The sequence below is a fragment of the Anoplophora glabripennis genome, unplaced genomic scaffold (genome assembly GCF_000390285.2).
Source record: "Anoplophora glabripennis isolate ALB-LARVAE unplaced genomic scaffold, Agla_2.0 scaffold68, whole genome shotgun sequence".
Lineage (NCBI taxonomy): Eukaryota > Metazoa > Arthropoda > Insecta > Coleoptera > Cerambycidae > Anoplophora > Anoplophora glabripennis.
This window is the reverse complement of record NW_019416739.1, coordinates 1,101,197-1,124,844: the sequence shown is the minus strand read 5'-3', so window position 1 is coordinate 1,124,844 and position 23,648 is coordinate 1,101,197. Positions and strand designations below refer to the sequence as shown.

The 23,648-nt window shown below is 32.9% G+C and overlaps 2 protein-coding genes across 3 annotated transcripts in view; one reads left to right on the top strand and one right to left on the bottom strand.

The window, feature by feature from the left end:
- Nucleotides 1–4,797: 4,797 nt before the first annotated feature.
- On the top strand, nt 4,798–12,474 carry LOC108905226 (beta-1,3-glucan-binding protein). Its single transcript, XM_018708019.1, has 4 exons — nt 4,798–5,039; nt 8,448–8,602; nt 8,740–8,903; nt 11,814–12,474. The coding sequence occupies exons 1-4, from the start codon at nt 4,830–4,832 to the stop codon at nt 12,425–12,427; spliced, it is 1,143 nt and encodes a 380-aa protein (XP_018563535.1). The 5' UTR covers nt 4,798–4,829; the 3' UTR covers nt 12,428–12,474.
- Nucleotides 12,475–14,614: 2,140 nt separating this feature from the next.
- The window catches only part of LOC108905239 (unconventional myosin-IXa), a 78,631-nt gene continuing 69,597 nt past the window's right edge, over nt 14,615–23,648 (bottom strand). For both annotated transcript variants that reach the window (XM_018708037.1, XM_018708038.1), the window contains 4 exons: nt 23,006–23,177; nt 22,769–22,941; nt 19,742–19,992; nt 14,615–16,817 (listed from right to left, as the gene is read on the bottom strand). In XM_018708037.1, coding sequence (XP_018563553.1) covers nt 14,774–16,817; nt 19,742–19,992; nt 22,769–22,941; nt 23,006–23,177 — 2,640 coding nt within the window. In that variant the 3' untranslated portion in view covers nt 14,615–14,773. The remainder of the gene's footprint in view (nt 16,818–19,741; nt 19,993–22,768; nt 22,942–23,005; nt 23,178–23,648) is intronic.

Sequence of the window (23,648 nt, the reverse complement as noted above, 5' to 3'; positions counted from 1 at the left end):
TTCGTAAAATATTTGGGAAATATTCTTTAAACTAACATTCATTCATTGCATTGAAAGTGATTTTTTTTATATTGTGCCAGGTAATAAATTGAAAAAAACTGATCATCTGTTTCCTTGTGTGGTGTGTTGAAAGAATTGAACAACTTCCCGCTGAAATTCACTACTCAGATGAGATCTCATGTCCCTACTGAAATAAAATATGAACTGAAACAAAATAAAAAAAATAAATTTCTCAAAATTCAATACAATACTTTTTTTTGGCGCCCAACAAACAAACAATCTTCGCAATATATATCATACAAAAGAGAACGTAAAGAATCAAATATTTATCTTCAGATGAATCAAACTTTGGAATAAGTATTAATTTTTGATACATTTAGTTTTACAGTATCAACTAACCGTTTTGTAAGTTAAAAAATGTATGAATTAAGTATTTATACATCAAATATTGATAAGGGTGCTTGTGAAATAATATATTAAGTACAAACACACTTATTATTGAGTAAACAACTCCAGATTGTAAATGTATCTATGTTATTTTCAATAAGAGTACATCAATTAAATTGATAATTAAAATCCCTGTGGATATTGTTTGGTACTTCAGCGTTCTTAATATAACTTTTTAATTTTTATACGATACAGAGTAACAATAAATAGGGATATTTTTCTAACCATGCCAAGAAGAAAACACATTAACACAGTTCCTAAAACATAAAACGTATCCTTTCTAACGTGCATTAGGTCTATAATAAATAAAATGCTGGCACCCTTTACAAAATTCTATAACATCTTCTTTCCATAATTATAATAAATGTTACACACCTCCAGGAATATATAAGAACATAAATATTATCTAATTTTAATGTGTTTTTTTTAATCAATATTCAGTAATTTTTCAAGTACAGATAATAATTTTGACAACTGATGTGCCTGTCTCTTGATAAATACAGATATATGAATTCATGTCATCATTGTTATTGTTTTACCACCAAAATATCTTTGTGATGTAAATGAAATATCGTATATTTTTAAAAATTACCTTTTATTTACATTGAAAAATGTGTACCTATTGCACTTACAGAGAGAAATTGATTTTAATTGTTTACTGTCGGCAGCCAAGTATTTATAGTGCTTTGGTTTAATTAATTTAATACTTTTCACAAAATTTGTGTAAAAATTAAATATTTTTTTCTGATTTAGAATATCTTACATCCATTAGAAACCTATTGAGATATAACTTTATCAAATAACCTTTGCGGTTCTACATTAAAAACCTATATTATATCATTTACCCCAACCTAACTCAGGTGTCGCATGGTAAGTGTAGTATTTCTAGTATTATTCATTTTTTTTAATTTTCCTTTCCTGATAAATTCCGTAGTAATAATTTTAGGAAAAATTTTTCTCTTAATTTGTTTTTATTGATACTGAGTTATGGTACTGAGTTACTTCTTAAGATTTGTTGCAGCGTTGTTAATAACGCGTTGTATTTGGTGTTGCAGTGGATTGCCTCCCAACTAAAATATGAAGAATATTTTCAATAAAACTAGTTCTTCTTCCCTATAGTTTGATGTCTCAGCAATGTTTCGAAAGAGTACGCCCATGATGTTTTTCATTGTTTCTTTATTCTACAATTCTATCGTGTTACTTTATCCTACAAAATAGTATACTTTTCATATACTTTAAAAATCTGTTAGCAGATATAAAGATACCTCAATTCCTCTTTATTTAAGAAAAGTTTACAGGTAGCTTCAATCTCTGACGAGGATGTACCTATACACATTACACATTCATCCAGGATATGCAGCTGATACTCTTCTTCTCAGTTACAAACCCTGGCAAAATCGAACTTTATATTCATTTAAGATCGTAAAGCTTGATTTTGCTTAGTGAAAGTAGTGATGTAATTTTTCTAGCCGCAGCGGTTTTTCACATTTCCAAAAGTCAAACGCCTTTGAAAATACGCGTTTCTCTGAAAAAGGTAGAGCTAATGGTCAGAAAATTTCTGATATCAAAGTTTGTGAATCATTAATGCAACGTTAATCACTACGATTAGGTAAAATTAAAAATAAATATACACATAAAAAACCTATCTGGGATACAACCACAAATATGACACATCTTTAAAGCAATAATTCTAGTTTCTTATCATTGTCCTATTTTACGGTATATGTGTGGTAATTGCACCGATCAAATGAAGATTCATATACTTTAGAAAGTTATGATTTGTGAAAAATGCTTGCTTTAAAAGATGAATTAGAAAATAAAAATATAGTTATATATAAAATTTTCGAAATCGTTATTTTCTTAATATCTGATAATTTGGAGATTTGTACACTTCGAAAAGGGGGCTGTCAAACCCATTATCAATCTCAACTCTTTTGCCCATTAAAATTTAGTTTAAATTTTCAATAAGAAATTTGAAACCAATAAAAGAAAGGACAAAAGCATACACATATTATATTACTAAACGTTTTTTAAAATATAATTTTTTAATAGAAAACATAAAGATGGCTTAAACTTAAACATGATTAAGATGATAGGACAAAAAAATTACATTCTTTATGATTTTTGCTTTCCATATAAGAGCCATATTAGATTATCGCAATTTCGAAAGCTCATTTTTCTTATTACGATGATGTGTCTTGACAAATTTACATTTTTGTGTTTCCCTAAATATCAAATTGTTCATTTTTACAAAAAAAACTTGTAATCACTATTTTCCTCTAATATTATTTTATTAATACATAGCTCTGGATTTTTTACTTTATTAAAAAAATAATAGAAATAATTTCAAAAAATTTCTCAAATTGAATTTGATAAGGTTTTAGAAGAATTTTTGAGTTTGTTTGAATTAGTTAATATCTATAAAATAAACTAAGAAATTAATTACCACCTCAAATAAAATTTTAATAGTTCAGTAAAATCTTTATTGATTAGGTACGTTAAAATTTAGAAAATTAAAACCGCATATAGATAGTACTCCAAATTAATTAATTAAAAAGTTTGAAGTATATCTCGACACTTTTTATTTGAAAATTGTATTTTGAGTTCTCTTAATCTTAACATTGCAATTAAAGTTTAATTGAACTGTCAAAATTGAATTTAATTTGGATATGTAGATGGTTTAGCATTCCAATGGAAAAAAGTAAATCTGATATATCATCGACAGCAGAAAAAAGCTGAATCCAAAAATATGTAAATGTAATATGTTGTTCATAAGAAAAACAAAAGTTTAATACAGTTTCTTTGTTCGGATACCACTACCAGTACCTAATACGACATTTTCCGTAAAAAGTGTCCTAATAATGTTTAAGGTCTATTTCTGTTGGTTTACGATATACAGGGTAGGAAAGTACCCATGGTCTATCTGAAGTTACGTGAGAGCGATAAAGTAAGCCATAGAAATCCATGCGATAGAGAAGGATGGCTATAATGAAGGCGTCTCATAGTCACCGCCCGTTTCGCCCTTCCACAAATAAGAAGTGGATCTTATTTGTGGAAGTACGTAACTTCTGATAGACCATCGGTACTTTCCTACACTGTAGAGTGTAGAAGTAATTTTGATAGAAAACACAGGCTTTTAATTAAAAATTGTAATTTTTATTAATTCATAAAGTACCTATACAGTTTTCCGACACATATTCCCTTTTTGTCGTAATTTTCTATGATCGTTTTGGCGTGGGTGGTCGTGGGCTTGTTGGCATAAACTTTAGACTTAAAAAAAATCCAAAGAAAAAAGTCCAATGGCGTTAAATCGCATAATCTGGGTGGCCACCAACACGGGAAATTACACGACCAGGAAATATCTTATAACGTAAATTGATTTGTTTCTAGAGCTGTATTGAATGTGGCACCGTCTTATTAGAACCACATGTCGTCTACATCTGTATCTTGCAATTTAGGTACAAGAAACTGGATTATGTCGCGGCAACAATCTTACTAATTGTTATTTTTTGAAGAAAACTGGTCCGATGATGCCCTCAGCCCAAACTCCTCACCAAACAGTGACACTTTGTTTCTCAACAATCACTGGTGGATTTTCTGTACCCTAAATGCGACAATTTATCTCATCATAGTTGATGAAGTTAAATCACTATTCCGATCATATTTTTGCACAAAAATTGCGAACTGTAGCTGCCAAACATTCATTATTTGTAAAATAATATTTTTCAACAATGAAAATGCGTTGTTCATTCTTGTAGAGCTCAATTTTTAACAATGCTGAATTGTCATCTGACACGTTGTTTTTTTTTCGTTGGCAACACTTTACCACACAAATGTCGCAAAATTCAAATCCCGATACTTAGAATTACGTAATTATATTGAGTGATTCACAATTAATTTAAACACGTGATAAAATATCTGTGAGACACTTGATATTAAACAAAAAAAAAGGTATTTAGCTACTTATTACAAAATGAAGAGAATGAAAGTTTAACCATAACACTAGAAGTAAATTTATATTTGTGGGTTTACATTATTGCTCATAGGTACCTAGCACAATAGTGACAGGAATTAGATTTTTAAGCTCTAACAAGTTGATAATATTAATAATTGCAATTCACTGTTAGTCATACATTATGCACTACACTGACTCTACATGGCAACAATACGCTTAGCAACAAAATTCATATTTTTCGGCTTATCACCAGAATCTCTAGTAGTTTATCTCATTTAAAAGAGCTTCGGTCTGCACCCAACCACATTTTAATACAGAAGTTGTGATTAATTGAGATTCCCGTACTCGTAACGATAAGATAATTTCCAAATAGTTATAAAAACCCTCACGCATAGCTAATTCAGCAGTCCAGCTTTACCGGTCTGAAATGTTACTTGTACCATTAATCGTCCTTATCTCCTCTGGGTTATTCCAAGGAGGAAACGCTGCTTGCAGTACCTCTGTCAGTATAACTACAGCGAGTGGAACTCATGCCCCTCAGGGAGAGATATGTTCTGGAGATTTGATATTTGAAGAGAATTTTGATACGCTTGACATGAAGAGATGGCAGCACGAGCTGACTCTTACAGGAGGAGGGGTAAGTAATTTTCAATTGAACTGTTTAAATTCATATTTTTGATTCACTATTGATTATACTAGGTGAAGTTTTGAAATATGCTAACAATGTATTTTTTCTGGAATCGTTCGGAAATGTGTGCTTTCTCGGTCCAATTTCAGACCTCAAAATACCGTATTCTAGTATTTTAGTTCGTTGCTAAGCTATCGTCAGCAAACAGTACTAGGCCAAGCAACAGAGCAAAATAATAGCCATAATTTGACATAATTTTTTTCCATTTATCACATTTCAAACGTCAGTATTAATAAAACCGATTTTAGAGAATGGTATGTTACATAAAAAGTGTTTAAAATTTACCGTATAATTCAAAAACGGCACAGGGTGTTCCAGTAAAAAAAAATCAGCACTTGTATACAATTTTCTTATGTCGAAAGGTCCGCAACTAAAAATACTAAATGACGTGTCCAAGCGTTTTTCCACAAAGTAATTACCTACCTGAATTTTAAACGAATTTGTTCCTTTCATCATGAACGCACTGTATACTATTTTGTGTAATTTTAAAATACAAAGAAAAAATAAGAAGCAGGGGAAGCTTTTCCCATGTAAAGGGAAGGGAAGAGCCACAAGATTCTGGCTACTGGCCTCAGTGAAAACAAAAAGAACTTTCTACAAAGGATTTTTTTAACGACCGTTCTAAACTCAGCCATTACATCACATATAGTTCTGCATGAACGACTTTTCCTATAAAACGTACGATATACGATGCAATATGTGGTTTGTTCATAATGGAGTATCAGCACATTTTGCGTGTGCAAATGCTCTAGATAGATTTTTTATTCAACAACTATCTGAAACACCGGATTGAGCGAAGTGTTCTTGTTGGATGGCCAGCTCGCTCTCCCGATCTATATCCACAATTTTTTTTTATTTACTGTCATTTAAAAAGTGTTGTTTACGTAGATAAAGTTAACACATACATGAATTACAAAAGCTTAAAATGAAATTTGCAACAACCACAGAGGTACCAACGTAAATAAATTATGTTACCTTTATTTCTACGCGTCTGTGTACCTAAGGTTACAGACAAGTTAGAGAGATCTTTCTTCTTGTTTTGTGATATAGAATACTCTTTCCAAGGCTGAGAATAAATATGTTTACGAGAAATATTGAATAAAAAAAACACTGGGTGTATTACAGTCAAATGTGTATATAGACCATGCGGATCTGTTTTGAGGTGGATGTAATAGGGGGCAAGCAATTTTTTTCTGGATTACCTCCAGTACACCTCACATAATAAAAGTGCAGATCCCTAGATCTGGGCGAGGTCCGGAACATTTTCAAAATTGCAAAAAATGTTTAGACAAATTTTAAAAAATACCTATTTTATCTGAAATTTTTACTTATATCTTGGAACCTATGCATTTTGGAAGAATATTGAAGAGGAAAAAAGTTTTAGAATTGAATTTTGCACAACATACTGTAAGTTAAAAATGTTTAAACTTATTACCGATGTTGCAAAATAGCAATAATTGATGAAAAAAGGCAAAATAATCAAGTTTTTTAGATAATTTTTTAAAAATATTTTAATTGCTCCGAGGGCATTCCAATAAAAAAAAACGTATAATAAAACAACACACCAAATTTCATTAAAATCGGTTAGATAATTTTCGCAAAATAATTTAAAAAAAAAAAATTTGAAAAATTTTTTTCGAATTTTTAAAATGTTGCACAGCCTCAAATAAAGCACCTAGATACTTGAAAATTTTTTCACTTAGAAAGACCCGCTCAACCTTTGAAATGGGTTTTGAAAAATTGAAATCTGTTGATTAGGACGGCGACAGTAAATTTTTAAAGTTAACTCTCTTTTTTATTTTTAAACAATTAGATTAAATTTTATCAATTTGCAGTTTAGTTTTTTTTTTAATTATAATTTTGAAGTTCTATTTTGTCTTAATTTTATCTGCAGTTAACAAAAAAATTAATTTCCAAACAAAAAAAAACAAATTTTTTATTTTGTTTAAACAAAAAATATTTGAATAATTGTAATAATTATAACTAAATACATTCATATTCAGAGTGTTGAAATATATACGTAATGAATTTTTTTAATTAAAAAAATGCATTAGCTAAGGGTAAAATATACAGTATACCTGTATTTAATGTATAAATAAAAAAACTTTGTTTATAACAAAATATGTGCAAATTAGGCAGTTGACATTACTATATTCGAATTCCTTGGCTCGCGAAACATCGGATTAAAAAAAAGATCGAAATTTGTCCATTAGAAGCCGAGATAATGCAATTTTTTTCGTACCTTCGCATTTTGAACCTCCGAATTCAGTCTCGGAGCGAAAGCCCCCTTCCCCACTTTTCGTGTTTTGAGTTACTTTTCGCGCGTGTGAGCGACAGCTTTTCCGCTGATTTATCTATGTTGCCGATAATTTATAGATATGAAAATTTTTTCCAGCTTAGAACTCGAAAAAATTAAGCCACTGGATCAAATATTATTCCTAAATTGTTTATAAATTAACGGTAAATGACGATATACTTTGACCGCTTATATCTCGAGAACCAATAAACGGAATTTAACTTTTTTTTAAAGAAGCGTCTTTCTGAGTATGTACTTTAAAATTATAATTGAAAAAACTAAATTGCAAATTGATAAATGTAATCTAATTGTTTAAAAATAAAAAAAGAGTGTTAACCTTTAAAATTTACCGTGTCCGTCCTAAACAACCGATTTCAATTTTTCGAAAACCATTTGAAAGGTTGAGCGGTTTTTTCTATGTGAAAATTTTCAAGTATCTAGATGCTTTATTTAAGGCTGTACAACATTTTGAAAATTCGAAAAAATCTTTCAAAAATTAAAAAATAATTTTTTTTTGCGAAAACTATAGAACCGATTTTAATGAAATTTGGTGTGTTGTTTTATTATACTCTAAAGTTTTTTTTACCAGAATTAGAATGCCCTCGGAGAAATTAAAATATTTAAAAAAAAAATATCCAAAAAACTTGATTAATTGGTCTTTTTTTCATCAATTATTGCCATTTTGCAACATCGATAATTATTTTAAACATTTTTAACTTACAGTATATGTGCAAAATTCAATTCTAAAACTTTTTGCCTCTTCAATATTCTTCCAAAATGCGTAGGTTCCAAGATATAAGTAAAAAACTCAGATAAAATATATTTTTTAATCATTTTTGCAATTTTAAAAATATTTCGGACCTCGCCCAGATCTAGGGATCATTTATTATGTGAGTTGTACTGAAGGTATTACAGCAAAAATTTGCTTGCCCTCTTTTACATCCAAGACGTGGCATATTTCGACAGATCCGTCCTGGTCTAATAAGAAACTTGTTCTTAAACACCTTGAATGATCACTACTTTCAATATTTTATATTAACCACTTAACATTTTTATTCTAGAATTGGGAATTCGAATGGTACAATAACAATAGATCCAATAGTTTCGTTCAAGATGGCAATTTACATATTAAACCAACGTTATTAGCGGATGAAACTGGAGAAGCCTATTTAACTTCGGGTACACTGGATATCAACGGTGGAGCCCCAAGTGAAGCGTAAGTCTTAATTAAAATATCCGTTCATTATTATACATTACTCAATAGAACAGCTTTACTGACATGTGCTTTAATAATGATAGTATTTTCCTATCGAGTACACAACCTTTTTCTCCACAAAAAAACTTTTTTTTCAGATGCACCAATGCTCAGTCGTATGGATGTCTCCGTACTGGAAATGCTGACAATATCATTAATCCTATTAAGAGTGCCCGTCTGCGCACACTATATTCCTTTAACTTCAAATACGGAGTAGTTGAAGTTCGTGCCAAACTTCCAGCTGGAGACTGGTTGTGGCCAGGTAAGGGTTTTCTTTCACTTTCCTTTAAACGCATTAAGGCAAATGAAACTAATTCTAAAAGTTTTTTCTATGAATCTTATTAAATGAAATTTATAAAATCTTTGATCTTTGATATCAAAATCTAGGTGTGCAAAATATATCTGACTTCACACAAAAGCTAACAATTAATAATTGTCAAAAATAAAAAATTCAAAATAGTCCATTTAAATACACATTTTATAAAAATCTGTTTAGAAAATAATCGAACATTTAAGTCTATTTTTTATTTGGTCTTTGTTTAAATATATTATAAGGCATATTTTAGTATAAACCAAAATTTAATCGCCTCACCAGGGGCGTACGTGTAGGCACCATCATTAAAAAAAATAATATGCACGTAACTAACATGAAATTTAGAAATTATTTTAAAATTAAAAATTATAACTCGAAAATCGTTTATTGTGTGATGAAAATGCAAGATACCTGTTTTATTAAAAATATGACAGTAAATTAAACGCGCCTATTAATTTTCCTGATTATCCAGTGGCGTAGTTTTTCTGGGGGTTTTAATTAAAAGGCTCCCCTAAATCTCCGCCACTGGTTGACAGATTTATATAGAAATATACCGAATTATTACCTTTAATTACGTCAATTCCCCAAGTTTCGTCAATCTACGTCAAACAACTTTAGAGATAATTGAAAAAATGTTATTTTTTTCAAAAACTTTAATCTCTATCTGGGAAACTAGTGACTTTAAGGCCTTGGTTTATTAAGGCTTTTGGGACTAGAATGACCCAAGGAATCATACTCTTAACTTATGACATAGACTTAGGATACACCCTGTAGGTACATATACAGGGTGATTCACTTTTTAGATTTAGATTAGGACTTTAACCATCGATAGATTTCATCAAAATAATGTCACTTTGAAGTATACACTATTTCTTCCAAAGGCTTCCTTTTAGAGATATAAACTCTTGAAAAATCATTTTTTTTTTTGGTTTTTATAGCTCTATCTATTGTGAATATAGATCAATTATAGGCGTCCGTAAGGGGCTCTGTTTATCTATATTGTAATGAATCCATAAGAAGTCATTTTTCCCAAAAACCAAGCATTTCATTTAAAAATAATGTCACCTTTTTACTGTAGAATAAACCGCAATGTAAAAAAATATATTCATATTGAAAAATTTCCAGTGGTGTACAAATTATATTAAAAATAGGGACAATTAGAGCCCCTTACGGATGCTTATGATTGATTTATTTTCATAATAATTTGTAAACTCTATAGAGCGTTTCTCAAGACTTTATATATCTCCAAAAGGAAGCTTTTGGAAGAAAAAGTGTATACTCCTAACATTATTTTGACAGGTCTATATACAGGGTGTTTCTAAAATAGGGTTCTAAACTTCTGTTGCGTTTATAACTATTAAAATAAGCTAAAAAGTTCTTATTAACATGTGCCCTAAAACGCACCCTTAGGAAGTTATATGCCTTTAAAAGGGCTCAAACAAAACTGTTTTTTTTTTCTATCATTGACAAAATGGTTGCAAATAAATAGAAAAAATTTATGGGTCTTATATAACTTTTTACGTTAAATAACATGGGCTACTCCGTTTTTCGACATGCAAATCATATGCGTCCCATTTAGGTTGGTGAAGGGGATTTTCGGCCCGTAATTTTTTTTATTTCAATTTTTTTACAATTTTCTCTACAGATTTATAAAATTTTAACAATTTTACGTCAAAAATATTATCTTTGTCCAAATCGATATTTCCAATGGTTTTCGAGTAAATCGAGTTTAAAAATTACTCTGCTCTTTAAGTTATTAGCTCAAAAATTACAAAAATCTGTTTACCATGGCAAATAAAATACTGAGGTTGCCACAATGCTTAACAATTTAAGTTTTTGATAAACTGTCAATTGAGCTTTGCAGTGTTTAATTAGTAAAAGTGGTGAGTGGAAAATTTAAGTATACAACATTATTGCAACTCATAAAATGGAGTCATATTCAAACACGGAAATGGCAGATATGCACTTTATGTGCGGTCGTGCGGCTGGAAATGCATCAGACGCGAGGCGTCTGTATGCGGCAGCATACCCGAATAGAAGACTTTCTTCTCAACAGGTATTTCAAGTGCATATCTGCCATTTCCGTGTTTGAATATGACTCCATTTTATGAGTTGCAATAATGTTGTATACTTAAATTTTCCACTCACCACTTTTACTAATTAAACACTGCAAAGTTCAATTGACAGTTTATCATTAACTTAAATTGTTAAGCGTTGTGGCAACGTCAGTCTTTTGTTTGTCATGGTAAACAGATTTTTGTAATTTTTGGCCTAATAACTTAAAGAGCAGAGTAATTTTCAAACTCAATTTACTCGAAAACCATTGGAAATATCGATTTGGACAAAGATAATATTTTTACTTAAAATTATTAAGATTTTATAAATCTGTAGAGAAAATTGTAAAAAAATTGAAATAAAAAAAATTACGACCCCCTTCACCAACCTAAATGGGACGCATATGATTTGCATGTCGAAAAACGGAGTAGCCCATGTTATTTAACGTAAAAAGTTATGTAAGACCCGTACATTTTTTTCTACTTATTTGCGACCGTTTTGTCAATAACAGAAAAAAAGACCAGTTTTGTTTGAGCCCTTTTAAGGGCATATAACTTCGTAAGGGTGCGTTTTAGGGCACATGTTAATAGGAACTTTTTGGCTTATTTTAATGAGTTATAAACGCAGCAGAAGTTTGGAACCCTATTTTAGAAACACCCTGTATATGGTTAAAGTGCTAATCATAAAAAGTAAATCACTCTGTAGCCAGTGGAGTAGTTGTTTCCTACCATATCGTTAGTTACAAAATGTATTCCACCTAGTGCAGGTATTAATTAAAAATAAAATGAATTTTGATTTTTTTAGCTATTTGGATGTTGCCAGCGTACAACCAATATTCAGGTTGGCCGGCGTCTGGCGAAATCGACATCATGGAGAGTCGTGGAAATAAGCAACTGTTCAACACCCAAGGTGTAAACATCGGAACGCAGCAAGTAGGCCAGACTTTGCATTTCGGTCCAAATTACAGTTACAACAGATACTCATACGCTCATTTTGAAAGGAACAACGAAGCCGGATATGATACTGCCTTCCATACGTACCAGCTTAAGTGGACTGATCAACAAATAACATTCCTCATTGACGATAATGAAGTTGGGACGGTAAGTCCACCCGCAGGTGGTTTCTGGGAACTTGGAGAACTTGGCGCTACAGGATTGGACAATCCATGGAAGTCGAGCTCTAACCAAAGAATGGCTCCTTTCGATCAAGAGTTTTACATACTCCTGAATTTGGCCGTCGGGGGTGTCTCGTACTTCCCCGATGATGCTAGTAATCCTGGTGGAAAACCATGGACCAATAACTCACCTAAGGCAGCTACCGATTTCTGGTCAGGTCGTGAACAGTGGCTTCCAACTTGGAATGTAGGGACAGATGACTCTCACTTACAAGTTGACTACGTAAAAGTGTGGGCCATATAATTCCTTTGTAATTTAAACAACAATAAATAAAAGCTATCATAAAATCACGAGATTTTTCTTATTGCATCATAGTCCCAACGAGATTAACGGAGAGATCTTCAGAATGCCCTAAACCAGTAAGACATTAAATAACCGCAGGGATAATGTTTTTTGCACTCTCAAATACTGAATAAATTTAATTAAAACTAAAAAATGTAATATTTTAATATAAAACAAACAAATCGTACCTACATGAAATGATTTTCGCTTTGGTTACTATGAGACCGAATATTTATTGTTAAGTGACATCTGCTGTCATTAGAAATTTTTCCAAGACAATACATATTTCTCCCACAACTTTCTTGCATAGTTGTTACGATTTCAATTGGAACTTGTGAATCTTAAAGCACAGGACCGTCTGCACTTCTCTTGAAATTTCATCTTATGCTTTAGCCATGATGTGTCTCGTAATTTATACTTGAATAGCAATTCGATGAGTCCGGAATTGGTAGACCAGTCCATCTGATGTAGAATCGACGGCGGCGCGCCGGTCGTCAAAGCAAACGTGTATTGGTCCACTAGATAGTAAATAATTTTTTGAATGGTATTTTGTGGTTTTAGGCCAATCATTATAGCTTTTATTCGGGAAATAAATACTATTAGAAGTTTCTCTGCGGAATATTGTTATAACCTGTTATAAATAAAATATCAAAAAATCAACTCGAGGCTAGTTGGGAAACTTTGTTTTAACAGAGGTCAAAGTTATGGAAAAGTGGTTTTTTGACTCACGTAAAAAGCTATTATTCATAGCGAAAAAAAGTTACTCATAATACAGAAAAAAAGTTTATATAAAAGTTGTACAGAATCAAGAAACCTAAACTACAAAATTAATTTGAAACATACAGGGTGATGAGTAAAAACGGGACACGCCAAATATTATATTTTTTAGATGGAACACCCTAAGTATATATTTTTAAACATATGGATTTCCGAGAGAATTCTGTATATGGCAATATAAACAGTTAATCATTTTAGTTCGGGGTTGCCAAGTTATATAGAAAATTCTTCGAATTTTGGAAAAAATATGACCTCGAAGAAATTGTATTAACTTTCAGCTACTAACACTTGGAACAAATTAATTAGACAGAGTTATAAGCAAATGTTAGACAAAGGCTCCTATATTAGCTAATATCGATATTTTATACGGGGCATTTTTTATAGTACAGATCATTTTTAGAAAGTTGAAACTTGATTTTCTAAAATTTTTCAAATGGAACACCCTGTATTTTATTGTCCTATTTTATTCGCATATCGGATCACTTCAACTTTTATTAAGCATGTTCTATATCTAAAATTGTTTTTAAGATATAGCAACATTTTTGAAAAACCTTAATTTTTATTATTTTATAGAATACCACAAATAAATATTAAATAATAAAATGACATGAACTGACAAGTTGACACAATGTGACAGTTTTTTCCAAATGCATTTCGTGCTACCGAAAATAATAGAAATTAGGTTTTTCTAGAAATGTTGCTATATCTTAAAAACTAACTTTAGGTGTAGAACATACTTAATAAAAGTTGAAGTGGACTGATTTGTGAATAAAATAGAACAATAAAATACAGGGTGTTCCACTTGAAAAATTTTAGTAAATCAAGTTTGAACTTATTATATAAAAAAATATTTTTAAAAAATTAAAAATATTTTTTTAAGTTTAACACTCTGTATGTTTTTAAATAAGCGTCCCAGATAAAAACTTAAAATTCACCAAGGAATAGGAGGTTTGGTCACCATTTGTGAATCACCTCGTATATTCTGTAGATATTTGTAAACCTCTAGAAAAAGTAAAAATAGGAACACTAATCGTACAGATAAATAGAAGTTGAATGTTATTTTCTATTTGGTACGAAGAATTAATAAATAATTTCTATCTACAATTTAAAAAGTGAAATTAGGAACTTGTGAGAACTTATACCAAAATGTAATACCGTTCGGGCTGATCGTGTATTATATTTTACCTTAACCACTCGCAAATTTGGTACATTTATTTCATTGAGAAAATTTTTCTCCATATCTTCTGACAGCAGCTTTGGCGTAGCCCAAACATTCACCCAACTAATCGGTGTATTCCACAAAGGTGTAAGTAATAATACTTTTTTATTATTTAAATTTAATAATAATTCGATTAAAACTCCGTTTAAAAAGATATATTGATTTAATATATAATTGTACATCCTGGAAGGGTTTATGGCACAAACACCCCATCCGATTTCGCTATTACCCTAATTATCGTCTTAAATCAACTCCTAATAATTTACTTAGACTCTAGCTAATATGTTACAAGTATAATTTAAATGGCAAGCTTAAATATTGACACCTTGTTTCAACTCCAAGAACTGGAAAGGCACGTGAAGAGTGCAATGTTTATGTTCTACTATCAAGTGACCTCTTCGGTGCGACGCACCCACAACTAACACAGTCTCCCCTTTCAACAGAACAGGCCCGTCTCCGTTATTGTCCTCGGGATAAGACATCTTCATCACTCGTGTCTGGGGGTAACCTAGCTTGGTATTTCCCGTAACCGTATACGAACGACTCGGAGGCACGGGGGGTGGCCGCTCAAGATCCAATCCGAATAAATTGCACGTTTGCTGTATTATCTTCGCGTCGCATTTTTCTATGGGGTCAGGAGGCGGCGTGCCTGCTATCGGCTGTGGTCGGGGCCTAGCGCCCCCTAGCCCAGTTCGCGATGTGGGAGGTTGAGTGGCGTTCTTGATTTCCTTCTCTCGTCGTAACGTCGTCCATCTGTATCGACAGTGCCAACCCCTCCAGGTGGACTGTATCAAAGTGGCGGCCTTCTGACGCGTATCCGACCTTAATTTTTCCAGGTGTTGCCTTATGCCCTCACTTAAGAATATATGCCTCTTCCCTAAAGCCCAACTCGTGGAGACCAGGCTTTGCTGTTTAGAGATCGAGTCTAATACGTGCTGTAATATTAGATGGCAGTCATCCGTGACCTTTTCCTCGGTTCTGTGTAATTTAGCAAATGGTGCTAATAGCCGATATCGTGCATTAAAAGCTTTGAAGCGCATCCTGTGCGGGTAACCGCCCGCCATCAAGTTAACAGTTTCCAGGACTTGTAAAGAACGTATCTGGCGGACAACAGTGCCGCGGTCGAATCGGTTGGGGGTCTCTTGCGAATTACTGCAGATACATCGCACGAAATGAGGTCTCGCGTGAACCAGAGTCCGCAGTAAATTGTCGAGTCGTGTGTGAAAATCTTGCGTTAGAGTGGAGACGGGTTCATCGCCGTTTAAGAGGTCCGTGTGGGAGGTGGGCGAGATTCTAAAGCTAACACCGCGAGGCACGGTCTCCACCGAGTACAAAGCCTTCAGTTCACTTCCGAATAAATGCGTGGCAAAGCCGAAATTGCAGTTGTGTTTATAAAAAACTGCAACGAGGTCGTCGGGAACAACGTCTTTGTTTGTGTCAAGAAAGTCCGTAGCGTCGTACACGACTCGACCCGCAAAATGCTGGATACCGAATAGTCGTGGATCGAGAGGTTTGGGGTCGAATAGTCTGGTATTACTTTTATGTTGCACTTTTATTTTAGACACGTATGATTCCGCTGTACCACGTATCGAGCATTCGACGTCTAACATACTCAGTAAGCCCGTACGCAGGGACGACACTAAATCGATGCAAGGGACGTTGTCAACGTAGTCCACTTCCACTTCACAGTTAATGCCTTCGTCCCGACACGACTCTATGCTAGATTTAAAAATGTGCGTGTTGTAAAAGTGCTGCATCGTTTCCGCGCATAGATTGATACACAGATGCTCCAGTTGACTCGGCTTGGGATCTTCGAACCCGAACATGTCCAAGATTCCTATGAATCCATCGGTCGCGTGCCTCACGGCGTTATTGAGGGCCGCCATCGACTTACTGCCAGCGTTGGTGCTGCCGCCGATAGTGGAAGCGTGCTGGCTAGTGACCTCGGCTTGATTGTGTACGGATTCGTTTGAGTCTGAACTTAAAGTGCCCAACGTGGAGCCTAGACGCTTAAGACTATTAGCTCTACGGACTATGGTAGCTACAGTACGACAGTATAAAGCTTTCGCGAGACAGTCCCTTGTCATGTTGGACATGTTGGCATCACACACGGATTTAACGAGTTGTCCTCGGGCGTTGTGAGTACGGGATGTAAGTCCTCTAAATAGAGCGGCGCCTGAGACTCCCAGAAGTCCAGCTACGGCGTTCAGTTCCGCTTCCCCCTTGACGTCCACCTCTAGTCCTTTGCCATCCATAAATTGCACATTTCCCAGCAATAAAACGGCCGCTAAAACTCTTACTACGTCCAGGAAGGGTATACCCAACACGCCAAGGCAAGTTTTCCATGCTTGAAACCTGCAAATATTAAAATCGTATGTTATTGTACTTGTGGTGTCCTTAAAAATAAAAAAAGGTCTAGGTAGTTTCTGTTACAAAAACGGTGGCGGTAATTCGTATAACGTTTTTCTCATTATTGTTCTGCTCTTCAGATATAAATAAGGTGTTACCATTGTTAATTTAAAGAGGGGTTTTCTTAACTTCTTCTAACTCGGCTAAAGATAAATATGTCAAATAATCAAATGTCCTAAGAAAAACGTAGATAACAATTTATCCTCAGCAGTAATGGCGTGGATACGGGTAGTTTGAGGGGCATAATTGAGGAAAAAAAAATGTTAAAAATTATAATTTCTAAAACATCCTAACGGCTTTGAAAAACAAAAATTATATAGTGGTTTGGTTCAAGTGAGGAGAAAAACTCTAAGTAGCATGAAAACTTTATTCTACTAATTTCGCTGGTAACACGAGACACAACCGAGCAGAAACTAGGCTTCAAGACTTCTCGTTCGCGCCTCGAAATGTTTTCGGTTTTATCCTTGTCCCAGGTACCTACTTTTATTACCCTATCCTAATTAACACTTATCCGGGTCATTACCTACTCGGTTTGTGCTTATGTACCCTAATAAACAACAACTAATTAATGTTTACAGACTACTTATTCTAATCTCATTTGCTAAATACATTTATTTGGGATAATCTCGGATAATTCAAACTATAATTTATATGGCTCGTAAATTCCCAGAAAGCAAAATATATTTATTGGGGCAGGTACTAATTGTAATTGTAGCGTACCGCTACAATTATAAGACGGGTTATTCCATTACGCCAAGTTTTCGAGATATCTTAACCTAAATGTGTGAAAGACGTTTTTTTGCTATATTTGAGGTTATGTTTTATGATGAAGTGAGGTATAATTCTAGAAAGGGTATACTAGAAAATTGATAGGATGTACATATTTCGTATACCAAATAAATACACTATGTGTATACGAAATTTCAAGTGTCAGCAAAGCTTCAAACAAATTTGTCAGTTTCGAACTTGATGCAGTGGAAAAACCTTATAGAATAAAAAGTTTTGCTCTCCTCATTTTCGCCTTTAGCGTCATTATTCTATATACATATATTGAACTATAGTTTTCGAAAGTTTTATCACTTTTTGTTTATAATTGACATTTTTACAGCAACTTTGAAAAATCGACGTTTTTTCAATCTCATGGCTTTGTTATTGCAAATTTCGCAATCGGACCACCGCCATTTTGTTACGAATAAATCATGTCTTAAGCATTTTTTCATACAAAGTCATCCCGCTGAGTTATTTAAAGAAAACTACTAAAAAAACGAATTTTTGCAATTCAATTGTTAATAACTTTTTTCCTGATAAAATACTTTGTCAGCAAATTAACTGTTATTGTACTCATCATTTAAAGTAGGCCTGTGTAGTTATTTCTGGGTTATCAAGGAAATGTCATTAACAGTAACTTTTCGGCCTCTTCCGACTGGACTATTACAAAATGTCCTGAATTTCATGCTGTACAATCTCCCAAATTTTTAAAACGTCATTCTGTAACATCCTGTATATTGCATAATGTACCATATTCAAAGATATCACAAAGTTCCATCGCTTACCGATTACCTTCAGTTTCAACGCCAAAATTTTTCCGCAACACAAACATGTATTTTTAAAGACCCCTGTTTTTATGTTTGGAAAATAATAGGACAATTTTAAATTTCTATTTAGTGCCATTGTACTGCTCCTGCATTACTACAATTAATGATTTATTTAGACTTAGAACAAGTTTCATTAATGTAATAATTAATTGTAATGTTTTTGTAACCGCTTCGATTGGTTTAGCTTGCGTAGGAAACCGGTAAGCATAGTTATTGAAATATTCGACATGCTTATGTGGGAACGAATGAGTTGATTAAATAATTTTATCACTAAACTTGTTTTCCGATAAAAAGTGAATTAACTTTTTTGTTTGTATCCTGTATAAATATTAGAAAGGATTTTAGCTATTATGAAGTAATTAATGTTGATTGAATTAGAAAATTTGTCACAAGGATAATCCAATTATTACATATTTAAACCGCTAATGGTTTTAAATCAAGTTAAATGAATTAATTTGAACTTTTTTAGATATCGGGATGACTTCAGTAAAAAAAATTGCAGAATTCAACACCAAGCAAACTTCACTGGTGTATAAATGAAGTTATATGTACTTATACAAACACTGACAAATGGAAATTTAATTGACTACTTAGTACAAACAGAAAGAAAGCACAAAACAGTAAAATATTAGACAAGAATGGTATAACATTTTTAAGAATGTAAGATATTGTCTATATTGTTACCAATAGTAGATAAGAACAACAATATACCGACCGTATTGCAATGACGAAGGTTTGTCATTGCCTGAAGAAAGCTAATAAATCGATTTTAAACCGTTACACTATCCATTCCAATTCAAAGTTCCTGTAGTATAGTACGTAGGAGTTCGCATTTCCGAATGATGTAAAAAACATTTTTATGCCAATTTGAACTTACTGTACCGATTTGACACTCGTCTTTCAGTATCTAAGTTCTGTTTTATGTCAAAGGAATTTGTGACTGACTGACTGAATACGATTTTCCGGAATTATGAGGGTGAATGTAAAAATAAATGATTAACACAACCAACTATTTCCCTTAAAAATTAAAAATATGCTTTAGTATATAAAATTCCCCACATTTATAAAAATAACAATGGCATAATTAAACATCATTGGAACAGAAAAAATCTCTTTCTGGATTTTCAGTTCTTACAATTCCAGTCAAATTAATTGATATTACGTCAAAAAGTTCATATAGAGCTTACTTTAAGTTTTAAGCCTACCTCAGCGTATACTTATTATTACAGCAAATCTGTATATCGATATGTATAAATAAATAGGTATAATATTTACCGAGTAGCGTCTTCTGCTAGGTCCTGCCTCGTATCGCCATGTTGCAAATACTTCAGCGTCGACGGTTTGTGGCCTTCTAAATTTAATTTCGTGCGCTCTTCAGTAGACAGTCCAGCGAGCATTTGGTAAAATATATGGTAATTTTTTTCACCTGGTAGAGGTCTTATCACTCTAGTTTGGTCTAAGAAGTAGCAGTGAATTTTCGTTCTGTACAAAGCACCATCAGTCACCTGAACTTCTATAAATTGACCCTAAAATTAAAATACGAACTTACTAAAAAACTGAAAAATGGCAATAATATACGTTAATCAAAATCAATGACTTCAGTCAATACCTTGTTCAGATTTAGTACCTAAATTATCACGAGATACCAAAGTTAAATGAATAATATAATAATAACTCTACCCCTCATTCTAATCGCAAGGATTAGCCCAGAAACCGGAGAGTTGTTCGGCAGAGGAGGCCGCATATTAATATTCAGTAGGGCGCGTTTGTATAAATGATTAGTGGCAATGCAGTTTATAGTACGAATAAAATACGAATCTTTACGCAATGCTGATATTGATGTAGCGCATTGTTTTTAACGCAAGGTGAATTTTAGCGCATATGTTTTCCTTTACTTATAACTTAAAATTAAAAAAATATAAAATCATTAGATAATAATTATCTGTATCTTTTTTACATTTGATGAGATGATGTTCAGAAAATTAGGTGGGGTTTTGACAGATTTGGAGGAAATATAAAATTTTTGGCATATTTTATCTTTAAAACCAAATGTTGAGAATTATTAAATATTTAATAGAAAACATTTGACATGACGTATAAGGATATAACTTTTTTCCTAGGGCAGATGAACATTTGATTAACGTGAGATTTAGCGATTATTTTTTAAATTTAATTTTCAACGTGTTGGATAAAAATAATAATCTATTTTTGATGATATCTCAGAAACTGTTGTATTGGTAAGGGCCTTAGAATTACCAAGGTTTAAAAAAACCAATATCCTAGACATTTTAGTTAAAAATGTCTATATAATACAGATTTTTTGTGGGTCATTGCTTCGAAAAAAAAACAGGTTAAAGGATCCCGCTCAAATCTTATACTTCCTCCTGATCAAAAGTGTTCATAGGACTAAAGTCCAGAAATGAACAGTCTCAAAGTCTCAAAAAACGGAATATTTCCATGAACCTGAAAATGGAAACGAGCACTTTTGAAAATTATTATTATCCATTCTTGTATTATTTATCGGGTTTGGATCAATTTGGAACGTCAAATAAACGGTCATTAAAGCTCCTGTAATTTTTTACACAGGAGCACAATATAATCTAAATGTGGGTAGCGTGTATTTATGTCGTGATTATTATTACAATATTGTACACACTAGTATTACTAGTAAACATATAAACTGTCAATACAACTTAAATAAGAAAAGTTACTTGCACGCAACTGTTATGAAGCAAGGGAAAATATGCAAAGCATTTAAATTTTAAGAATAAACATTTGACTTAGTACTAACGTCCATTATCTCGGGATTATAACTTACAATAAATATAAAAAAATTGTCATGCTTTATAATCAATAAAGTTATAGTTACCAGTCTAGGAATTTCCTGACCGCAAAAGTTTCTACCTTTAAATCCTACTTAATAATTGAGCGAATAAATATGTCTGGGATTATACATATTGCGGCGTATAGCGGCAATAAATCCACAAAATATTATGATAAATTGGCTCCAATATTTACCTTAGAAAAGATTAGAGGCTTCTTTGAAGCAAATATCGAAAGGATATATTCCAAAAAAATATAAGATCTAAAAATCTAGAGGATATTTTGAAATTTATTAGAGAAGCATCAAGTCGTACATATTTTTTGGAAAAGGTAATATAGGAAATAATTGGCTATATTATTGCAGGTGCTTAATACATTTTTGTAGGTTGTTCTAGTAATGGGTGTTTTCGGAGGATTGAGAAGAGAGAATATATGTAGGTGACAAAGGAATCGTTGTAGTAAAAATTGACGATACAACAACTGAAGTACCTACCAAAAGAAACTGAAATGCACGCTCTCCAATTGTATGGACAGTATATATCTTTGCGACCAAAAGAAATTAAAGAACGGCGGTTTTTTCTGACACATCGGAATTGTCGATGTACTACTCGTAGGCAAAAATACCCTCGGTAGCATTCCGTCCAGGATTGCAAAATATCTTGACTATGCAGATGCTAAAATGTACACAGCTCATTGTTTGCGTCGTACATTGGCAACTTGTCACGTAGATGCAGGTGCAAATATGTTAACACTGAAAAGACATGGAAAATTGAAGAGTGATACTGTAGCCTCAGGATATGTAGAAGATAGTATAACGTCCCAGAACAAAATATCTCGTTTAATAGCAGGAGTCGAAAGAACTAATGGTGACAATTTTTTCCGAATTGATTGTGAGGAAAAATGAACAACATTTACTCGATGGTAAAGAAAATTTAGGTAGTTTTTCTGGTGTTACTGTTAAAGGTTCCTTCTCAAATTGTACTTTCGTTTTTAAAGACGGTTGGAAATGATTTCTGTTATTAATTTAAAGCAAATTATTGTCATAGGTACGTCAAATATGAATGTTAATAATCTTTGCGCTTTCATTTGTCTGCTTCGTTTATACAAGGCACATTTACTATTCTACCCTTGCAGAAAAGAAGGGTACAAAATAGGGTCAATTTGCGGGTGATAATATTTAGGTCCGCTTAATTCGCCCTAGAATATTTCGAATATTTTTTTGACTTCAGTTGTCATAATTTGACGTCAGCAACCTTCCCTTAAGATGTCTACCATTATTAATAAATCACCTTGTATATTTTCTAATTTATAGTACACCCATAACATGTACTTGTACCTACATAGAAAATCAACAGCTGTGGTTCTTATCATTGGCAGTAATATTATTTCTGGTGTAAATTCTACAATACATTCTTTCGCCATTTATGTCTTTCAAAGACAGTACGTCCCATCACCAAGACCGACAAGGCATATACTTACAATTCTGCTAGACTCCGAGTTCGTCGTAGTTTTTGCAGAACCTAAGGAACGTAATACTGTAAAGGCAGCAGCTAAATGTTTAAAGGCATCAGTCTCTGGTCCTCCTCCGGCGACGGCAAAAAGTTGCCTTAATAATAACATAGAGGCATGGCTCTTGCCAGACCCGCTGGTCCCTATAAGAAGTTCAAACGTTGGTCCATCAGTCGAATTTGTATTGGCGGTAAAATTGTTACTTACCAGATAGGATAATTGCTTGGGGATAACCTGTTTCGGATTGCTGTCGAACGGCCTCCTGAACCACCCTGTTCAGCTGGGAGCTAAGCGCTAGACCCCGAGTACTGCTCAGCGTCAGAGGATTGCCGACGTCTCGGTAAGGGTTCACGCACAAGAGTATGGGACCTACGTTTGTCTGCAACAGAAGCAATACACTGTATCACATCAAGCAGGATGCACTGCTTAAAAGATTCTATTCTGCAAAGGGTGTAGGTAAATTTACAGAAGAGAATTTCTAAAAATTAGGAATATGGCTTAAATCGGTACGGGAAAAATACGTTAAATATGAAATATTTCTAAATTATAGAAAATTTACAATAGATACATGTAATTTATTACACGGAAGGGAATTTTAAACAAGTAGAGACATTAAATATTCCCTATGGGCCAGGGCGAATCTGTCGAAATATCCCGCATCTTGGATGTAACCGGGCGCAAGCTATTTTTTTCTGGAATACCTTCAGTACAACTCACATAATAAAAGTGTAGATCCCTAGATCTGGGCGAGGTCCGGAACATTTTCAAAATTGCAAAATTGTTTAAAAAATTTTAAAAAATACCTATTTTATCTGAGTGTTTTACTTATATCTTGAAACCTATGCATTTT

What these genes read in the sequence shown, in the direction of transcription:
- LOC108905226 (XM_018708019.1), top strand. Translation starts at nt 4,830, where the DNA reads ATGTTACTTGTACCATTAATCGTCCTTATCTCCTCTGGGTTATTCCAA. An exon ending in TGACTCTTACAGGAGGAGGG is followed by an intron (nt 5,040 to 8,447) that starts GTAAGTAATTTT and finishes TTTTTATTCTAG; the next exon opens with AATTGGGAATTCGAATGGTA. An exon ending in TGGAGACTGGTTGTGGCCAG is followed by an intron (nt 8,904 to 11,813) that starts GTAAGGGTTTTC and finishes TGATTTTTTTAG; the next exon opens with CTATTTGGATGTTGCCAGCG.